At 39.7% G+C, this 9,258-nt stretch overlaps 2 protein-coding genes across 2 annotated transcripts; one reads left to right on the top strand and one right to left on the bottom strand.

Moving 5' to 3' along the window:
* Positions 1–201: 201 nt before the first annotated feature.
* LOC117652848 (dynein light chain Tctex-type 1-like) lies at positions 202–1,620 on the bottom strand. The gene is made up of 4 exons (XM_034398007.1): positions 1,336–1,620; positions 1,072–1,237; positions 802–1,000; positions 202–701 (listed from the first exon to the last, which is right to left on the bottom strand). Exons 1-3 carry the CDS (start codon positions 1,357–1,359, stop codon positions 852–854), a joined length of 339 nt encoding a protein of 112 aa, XP_034253898.1. The 5' UTR covers positions 1,360–1,620; the 3' UTR covers positions 202–701; positions 802–851.
* Positions 1,621–1,685: 65 nt separating this feature from the next.
* Positions 1,686–8,956, top strand: LOC117652844 (tripeptidyl-peptidase 2). The gene is made up of 18 exons (XM_034398001.1): positions 1,686–2,120; positions 2,541–2,669; positions 2,742–2,909; positions 2,992–3,170; positions 3,257–3,420; positions 3,502–3,742; positions 3,918–4,048; positions 4,140–4,685; positions 4,781–4,940; positions 5,038–5,225; positions 5,307–5,452; positions 5,558–5,775; positions 5,860–6,097; positions 6,189–6,433; positions 6,508–6,869; positions 6,958–7,237; positions 7,320–7,491; positions 7,583–8,956. The coding sequence occupies exons 1-18, from the start codon at positions 1,869–1,871 to the stop codon at positions 7,790–7,792; spliced, it is 4,029 nt and encodes a 1,342-aa protein (XP_034253892.1). The 5' UTR covers positions 1,686–1,868; the 3' UTR covers positions 7,793–8,956.
* The last annotated feature ends 302 nt before the right edge of the window (positions 8,957–9,258 follow it).

The raw sequence follows: 9,258 nt of genomic DNA, 5'->3' as shown, positions 1-9,258 counted from the left end.
AATTTATTGCATAGCCCCATTCATGTGATGGACATTCATTATAATTCCGATTTTTGTTTCTTCATTCACTTTCCAAGGCCCATTCCTTACATTCGGTTGAATGACTTTGCCTTTAAGTGTGGTCTATATATACTAAACTAGTTTTGCTCCACTGGCCATGAAGGAAAACAAAACACCATGTTAAATCAATCATGTTACGTATTGGGCATTGAGCATTATACATTTATTAAATCATGTAACAACAATGAAGTGCAAATAAAACTTCAGTCATTAAATCCCAACAATGATGCATTTTTTAGCTTTGAAACTTTTGTGATTGCACAGGGCAGGTATTTGAGTGAACCCGTCCAAACAAATGCTTGAGTGAGATTTTGCGTGTCATTGAAGTTATCAAGATGATTTTGTAAGGGTGTGCTACCTCAACCTCCTCCCTGTTAATGCTGTTATGGTTGACGCTACTGCTCATTACATTTGATTTTCGTTTCATGGTTATAAGTTATTTCCTTTGAATACTTGGCACATCTTCTATTTTCTTTCTTTTGATTTGCCTTGTGCCAAAATGTGTTCCTTTCTTGTCTGATGCACCCTCCATTTCTCAACTCTCGCTTTCTCCATTCAAATTTCTTGAATTCAAAAATTGTGTGATTGAGGCTGGTAGTTTTAGTGTAGTATTGGCCAATGATGCTATTATATTCATTTACCTGCAGTGGAAATGAGGTGTTTGTAAATAAATCAAATCATAATTACACGGCTAGTTCAGCTTTCTAGATCCTTCTACAAAATACAGTTCAAGGTATTTACCGAAGAAGGAATTTTCGGAGGACTAGGGGAAGGGGGAGAGAGAGAGGGGATTAAACAGCAAATCCAAACACATTGACTATGCAATGAATGGTGTCATTTTCCCAAGGCACCGAGCACACAGCATCATTTGAGTTGTCCCAGTAACAAGAACTGGCAGAGTGCACTCCTGCCCCGTTCTTCTGCATTATACTGCAAGTCACTAGATTGAAAGGCAGAAATTTAAAAATCGGACTGCGAAATGAAGCTTTTTTCCACTCCTCATGTACATACTTGTATATTTGTAAGGCTTGTTCAGCTTATTTAGATTTGCAATGCAGGCAGATGCAATTGAGCTGGACCAGACAGCAGCCTTTTCATTGGAGAAGGACTTTTCTCCTAATACATTGGAAATGCATTCGTTGATGATAGAACTTACTTCATCATTTGAGAATCTTTCCTGTTTAGTGAAAACAAAATAATTATCTCTCAAGGCGCACGCAAAGAGTTAATGACAGTATGTGAAAAACAGAGACCAAGTTCAAGATTTATACTTACGTCATCATCTAGTTCAGTAGCCATTGTTTTCTACCTCGCTTATTGCCTGGCTATTGATTGTTGTCAATTCAAGGACGAATGAGTCGTATCTTGGGATACAGCAATAATGGTAACAATGTGAAAACTGACCCCTGTTTTGGTCCGTTTGGCCTGAGCCGCTCTTCAAAAGGCCCGCCTCAGCCAACTTAACAACAAAAATCATATTTTTTGCTAGGAAAATCTCAATGAAAGTCTTATTTTAAGATTTAAAAACATTACTGCTGAATATTTTTTGTGTTAATTTTTTATTGTAACTCTCACGTTGAGTACTTGTTCTTTGTCTTTTATATTTCGTGTTTTTGTAGTGGCCTGCATGAAAATCGCAAGCAGAAGGCAAGTGCTTGCCAGTTAAATCTGTTCATCGGGATTCTTTTTGATATAGTGACAGTGCCTCGTTCATATTCTTCTACGGATTAAATTCATTTTCCGCACATATAAATTTAATCCTCCCATTGACCACTTAAATCATTGACATAAGTACACATAAGTAGGTTATGGCTGCTCGAAACGTTTGTTCACGAAACATTCAAGCAGGCCGTGTGTTGTTTAATGATTTTTGCTTTGCTAGCAAGGCAAACTCTGTAACGATGTCAATAGTCGAGTCGGAATTCCCTACATGGGCTCTTTTACCTAAGAAAGAAACAGGTGTTACCTCTTTCCTTAGCAAGTACCCTGAATACGATGGTAGAGGAATCACCATTGCTGTACTGGACTCGGGAATTGACCCCGGTGCACCTGGTCTGCAGGTAGGTTATCTTGTCAATCCCTCTTTGTTCTGTTTGCGTTTCATCATTTTCATTGAGGGAAAATTAAATTTCCTTTCGCGATGTCTTCCCCTAACTTTGGTCTGCTGTTTTATGACAATGGACAGATAATTAACCTTTATTGTCGATAAATTTATCAATTCGGCTTGGATTCTTCATCTGACATTTCTGCATTTGGGCGTCTGTTTGACGTTTACATAATCGTTTTGGTTGTAAATTACGTTTCTGAAGGTCTGGCAGACGTTACGGCGCGCTCTTTTATGTAATGAGCGGTTTCGTTTCGGTGCCGGGTGTTGGGCCGGTTGTCATTACTAACCTCGAAAGCTGAATGACTTGACATATATGACATCAAATAACATAAGTTTGCAATTTTGGAAGTAATTTTCATTACTTTTATTCCAGGTGACAACCACTGGCGAGAGGAAATTAGTGGAAGTTTACGATTGCAGCGGAGCAGGTGATGTTGATATATCTACCATTGTTAAAGCTAAGGATGGAGAAATTACTGGCATAACAGGGAGGAAATTAAAAGTGAGTTTGTCCCTTTACAAATGTCACCATTCATTCACCAGACTTATTTCTAATTCTTATAATCTTCCTTAGGTACCTTCAACCTGGAAGAATCCCTCAGGAGATTATCACATTGGAGTGAAAAATGCCTATGAACTTTACACTTTTATGGTCAAAGAACGTGTTGATAGTGAAAAGAAAGAGAAATTATGGGATCCTTCTCACAAAGCAGCTATTGCTGAGGTCACACGAAAATTAAGGGTAATGGCTGTGGTGTATAAAAACACAATGATTGTGACACTGCTGAAATTTATTTATTATCAGCTATTATGATATTCTGCAGGAGTTTGAGAAGGAGCACCCAGAATCCACTCTGAAAGGTCTGGACAAGTTAAAACAAGAGGATTTGGAGGCTCAGTTAGAGTTATTAACTGAAATGGACAAGGTTGACAAGAAGAACAATGGTCACAGCCAGGGCCCTACATTTGACTGTGTTGTCTTCAATGATGGCGAGATTTGGAGGTGCAGCTTTATTCTATTGATACATTTTTGCAGGAAATCAAAGTTTTCAGTGCCATTTATGCCTTTGCTCATTTTATTTTTTATAGAGCTTGCATTGATACCTCTGGAGTAGGTGACCTTGCCTCTTGCAAACTAATTGGGGAATACAGCAAGACATATGAATATGTCACACTGTCAGCATCGGACCAGTTAAATATTGCTATCAATGTTTGGGATGATGGAAAAATTCTTGAGATTGTGAGCATGTGCTGTAAGTTTTCCAAAAAATATAAATTGTATCTCATATCAAGTAACTGTGGCATATCATCTAAAATTTGTCTTAATATTTCAGCAAGTCACGGTACTCATGTGGCAGCCATTGCATCAGCTAATTTCCCGGACGAACCGGAGAGGAATGGAGTAGCTCCTGGTGCACAAGTCATATCATTGTGCATTGGTGACTTGCGCCTTTCATCTATGGAGACAGGCACTGCTATTACTAGAGCGATGATTCGAGTGATGCAAAACAAAAACCGCAAAGTGCATGTCATGAACATGAGCTATGGAGAACATCCACACTATTCAGTTTCAGGGTAAGTAATAATGCTTAGTGGTAACATGTCTATATTCTGTAGAATATTAGCTCAATCACGCATGCACATGACAGAAAGGGTTTCTAATGCAGGGCTCTACATGTTGCAAAGAGAGGGGTTGCGTGATTGATTGTGCTTGATTGATTGATTGAATCTATTAACTTATTTTCAACAGACGAGTGATTGATATGATGTCCGAGCTCATTGATAAGTATGGGCCTGTGTGGATCTGCTCAGCTGGAAATGAGGGCCCTGCTTTGACCACTATCAGCACTCCTCCAAATGTCAATTCTAATGCTTTGATTGGTAAGTCATTATTTGTCTTTGTTTCTGTCACTACTGAAGACAGTTTACAGGAGTCTTTTTATCCCAACATTCTTTACTTCTTATTCAACAGGAGTTGGTGCCTATGTTTCTCCGGAGATGATGGTTGCTGAATACTCTCTCCGCTCAAAGTTACCTGGAACATCAACCACTTGGACTTCCAGGGGGCCCTGCCCTACTGGAGAGCCTGGTGTGAATGTATGTGCACCTGGTGCTGCTATTACATCTGTCCCACAATTTTTGTTGCGCAATAGCATGCTAATGAATGGAACTAGCATGGCATCCCCACATGTCTGTGGTGTGGTCGCTGTGCTCCTCTCTGGAATGGTGCAGCGAAATTTGCCTTACACTCCATACTCTGTGAAGCGTGCGCTTGAAAATACAGCTCAGTTCTTAGTGAACCAAGATAAATATGGACAAGGTGAAGGTTTGGTGAATGTAGAAAAAGCTTTTGAACATTTGGTGGCTTACCACAATCAGCCAGAAAGGAATATTCGTTTCCAATTGACATGTGGTAATCAGGGAATGAGGGGCATTTATCTTCGTGATTCGTTTAGAAGCAAGCCTGAAGATATTGTTGTAAGAGTAGACCCCATTTTCTTCAATGGATCTAACATTGGTGAGAAATGCATGTGATTTTGGACACTTCGACTTTTGGAAAAGATCCTTGAATTTCACCCTCATTAATTTTCTTGAAAATATTTTTATTTTTAGAGTCTCACCCTGAGAAGACCAATTTCGATATGAACATTGTCTTGACCTGTGATCAACCATGGGTGTCTCATCCATCTCATCTTAACTGCACAAACATGCCGCGCACAATCTCTATCCGCATAGATCCTACCAGCCTGTCTACTGGAGTGCATACAGCCAGGTACAATATTTCTCATTTCTCATACTGTTTATGTACATTGTAAGGTAATGATTGGCTTTTTAAATCAGTTTTTGTCTTTCTGCCTTTGTAAACACAGTGTGAGAGCCTATGATTCAACCTGTATCGAGAAGGGACCAGTATTCAGGATCCCCATCACCTTGGTGCAGCCTTTTGTGTTCCCAGCAGAGCAGGAAAAGAAAGAGCTGTCATACTCTAATGTATTATTCAAACCCTCACAAATGAACCGCCATTTTATCATGGTGCCTGAGAATGCTACTTGGGCAGGTATGTTGAGGGAGAGTAAACAACTTTTCAATTAGCATGGACATTCACTGTTACTTACAAATTTTGTTTGTTTATTATCAGTTATTCGGTTACTGACTCCTGAGAAAAGCAACATTAGGTTGCATACTCTTCAGCTGAGACCAAGGAAAACTACGAAGACAAATCAGTATCTTAAGTCTATTCAGATGATTCCCAATCTTGAATCAGTGCATAGCTTTGCTGTGAGGGTTAGTACTCCTGAATTCTACTTTATTTCCTCCAACAAACATTTCAAGAAAATGTCCTTACCTCAAATTTGCTCACTTTCAAATTAATCACTTTTCTTCTCACAGGGCGGTATCATCATGGAAGTGGTTGTTGCCAAATTTTGGACTGACCTCACTGAGTCAACTCTTAGTTATTCTATCTCATTCCACGGCATTAAGCCGGAGAAACCAGATATTGTTATGCAAGCATCTGAAGGATTTCACCGAGTTGACTTGTACGGTGGCCCAAGCTCTGAAGAGTTGGCACCAAGTGCTAGTCTCAAAAATGTTGTCAGTGCGTGCAAGTATGTGCCCAAACTCCCAAATCAGCTGCTTGTTTACAAGATTTGTTTCCTCATGACATTTCTCTCATGTTTCCATGTTTACAGGCCTTCAGATTCGAAGATTGTTGTGTTATGCCCCGTTCGTGATGTGATCCCTGATGGTCGCCAGATTTATGAACTTCAGCTCACCTATAACTTCAACATCCGTAATGAAACGGAGGTTTCACCTATCTGCCCATACTTTACCCATTTGTTGTATGAATCAGAATTTGAAAGCCAGTTGTGGATGCTATTTTCCTCTACCAAAAAATATATTACTAGTGGAGATGCCTATGCTGACTTAGTGAGTTCCTCTCGACTTTGATGAGTGGTTTTTAAACATTATTTTGCCTGAGCAACATGTATTTTTATGTGAAATGTGTTTTGTTTTTCAGACCTCAACCAAATTGGAGAAAGGGGAATACACCCTTCGTATGCACATTCGACATGAACGCAAGGACCTTCTAGAAAAGCTTACTGAAAAGCCTATACTGATCTCACAAAAGCTCACTTCAGCTCTAACCCTAGATGTGTTTGGATCAGAAAAGGCTGCCCTTACTGGTGGACGCCAACTTTCTGGCCAAGTCTTGCATAAAAATCAGATACAGCCTGTATACATTGCTCCCATAACAAATGACAAGTAAGTTCATTACTTTGTATTCTCCTTTCCTTCATGTTTCTCAACTCACTTTCTATTTTGTTTTTTATTTTTAGGAAGGACAGAATTGCTAAAGCTGCCGTATTGGGCCAGTACTTGACTGGTTCAATTACTTTTGCTAAGGATGAACTTGGAAAGAAGGCCTGCAGTTATGGCATCCGCTACATTCTTCCGGAGCCATCCAAGAACACGACTAAGAACGCTGCCTCTCAGGCAGAAAGTAGTCCCAAGGAACCACCTAAAGATAATGCTCCCAACTCCAGCACAACTAGTGTTGTTTCAAACGGGACCAGTGAGGCCACCACAAATTCACCTACTTCTTGCAAAGATAAAGACACCAAGGAGAAACCCAAGGAGAAACTAGAAGATTACAATGAAGCCTTACTTGATTTCAAAATCAGTCATCTTGAAAAGCTCGGTGAGAGCAAAGTGTGGACACTGTGTGCGAGTTTCTTTAGACAGTAATTGGTGGTAATATTATTATTATTATTATTAATCATTTACAGAGCGAGGTGAGCATGCTGATGCCTTGTACGATGAACTCCGGGCTGCTCATCCTGATAAGTTATCTATCCCCCTGGCTATGCTGAAAAACTTCAAGACTGCATGGGATAAGGCTTCGTATCCCGTTGTGGGGGAGCTGACGCCACCTGTTGGAGATCCCGCCTTCCTCACTCGCATCTTAAGTGTGGTCAATGCCATCTTCGACCAGATTGATCAGAATGCTCTTCTTGCTCACTATGGCATGAAAGCAGATCTGAGTCCAGATGCAGCCAAAGTGAAGACGTGAGTTGCAATCTCAATTGCGTAATTTGGTAAAAGGGTGGCATTTATCTTCATTGTAACTCGTATGTGTTTTTCTTTTCAGTCAAATGGACCGACAAAGGAATACACTAATTGAGGCTTTGACAGCCAAGGGTATTGTTCTGTGCAGTCAGTATTTGCTTAAGACAACAGATTCGGACAAAACAGTGAGTCTGGATGACATTGACGCCTTGCGTCGAGAGCTTTTCAAATTTGTTGATCAGAAGGACTCAAATGTGAGTAAAATAAGACTGCCTCTGGCAAGAAGTTGTTATAAAACATTTTCAGTTGTTGCTGACTTAATTATATATCATAATATTCTTACAGATTCAAATCTTTTTGATGTGGCATGCTGCTCTTCATGGTCACCTAGGACGTCTTCTGAAGATGATTGTAACTGGTTTGGGTGAGAAGCAGTCAAAGGCTTTGGAGCGGGCTTATGTTGCTGCAGTACGTGCCAGTGGATGGGACCATTGGGCTAGACACATTGAAGAAAGTGCTAATGTACGTTACCCTCCTGCCTATAGGTTGTTTTAAGAGGTATCTTGTGATGTTCACTTGTTGCCAATCTATTACCTGAAAAAGCTGCCTGTGAACTTATATATTTGTGTAACTTTAAATTTAGCTGATGTTATCTTCATAGTTAAGAGTCTAATGTGTCAAGAGTTTTAATGTGGTGCTCACATTATTTATTATACTTTCTAGTTTAAATCTGATTTATTTATATTTATGAAGATTGAAGAGTCTTACAGCCCTATACGTATTGTAAGGTGGAATGACATTAACTTCAAAAATAATCATGTTGAAATTTTATTTAAAATGCTATTCTCTTTAGAATGTTACCAAAGAGTTGTGAGAATGCTCTTGATTTTTCTCTCAGATTGCATCCTGAAGTGATAATATGGACAGCTGAATTGGATGCTTAAAAACTTTCTGCAGTAGTGTTGTTTGGGACCAACAAACTACTCCTACTGATTGATACTGATGAATTTAAACTCAACCACATAGCATTTAACATAAAATATTACAGGTCACGTTAAAGTCCAATTTTTACATCTGCTTTGCATTTTCTTTTAATATTTTTCTTTTGGGGAAGATAGAACACTTTTTGTTCTGAACTGTCCGTACAATTTTACCTGAATTTATTACTGAGACTGTAAAAGCACTGAATAGTTCAGTATTTAAGTATTGTTATCAAAATTCAATTACATATGACTAATGAATGGAAGGGAAAACATGGTGCTGAATACCTTCCTTATTTTCTCATTTTACTTATCCTACTTTGCACTTTAATTCATCTTTAAGAAGTAGCTGTTTCTAGTGGGAACAAACACAAAGGCTTGCTTTCTACTTTTTGTAAAGCTATTTTAAGATTTGTCCAGTTTCTCATTGTTAGATTCCTACTGTAAAAAAATCCCCTAGATGAATTATATTAAATGGAATTTGTATTCTATAAGGACTGTATTTACTGTACTGCGTAAAAGACACCTGATTCATATCAGATGTCAGTATGTTTTTCATCCTAGAAATCTAGAATTTCATATCCATTTGCACAACTGACTGAGAATATGTGCTTATCATTCATTTCTCCTCAGATTGTAAATTCATGATTACTAAATGTAAACAAGCAGACTGGTTTGTATCATGACTGTATTTTTTCCTAATCAATTAAATTGGAATTTTATGATGTAAAGTTTATTACAACTCGGCCTATTTACTGAGAACTGTTGGTCCCCACCACCACGCCGCCGCCATGATTTTTGCCCGTTTGTCTGTGTGGTTCAAGTGAGGTGTGCGTCGGCATTTGGCACTTGTGGCCGAGGTCTTCGCCGTCACGCGCGCACGCCGACCGCCTGCCTGGCCGCCGCGCCACTGTCCCCGAGCACAATGCCCGTCCTTTCTGCTCGCCTGGTCTTCCCTCCCACTGCGACTTGGACGGCACGGGCGGTGTGTGTCTCCGTGGCGCTCTGCCCGGCCCACCCGGCCCGGCTCGGTGCCGAAAA

The sequence above is a fragment of the Thrips palmi genome, unplaced genomic scaffold (assembly GCF_012932325.1).
Source record: "Thrips palmi isolate BJ-2018 unplaced genomic scaffold, TpBJ-2018v1 HiC_scaffold_7, whole genome shotgun sequence".
NCBI lineage: Eukaryota > Metazoa > Arthropoda > Insecta > Thysanoptera > Thripidae > Thrips > Thrips palmi.
Note: the sequence above shows the minus strand (reverse complement) of the source record. Positions and strands in the feature narration are given on the sequence as shown.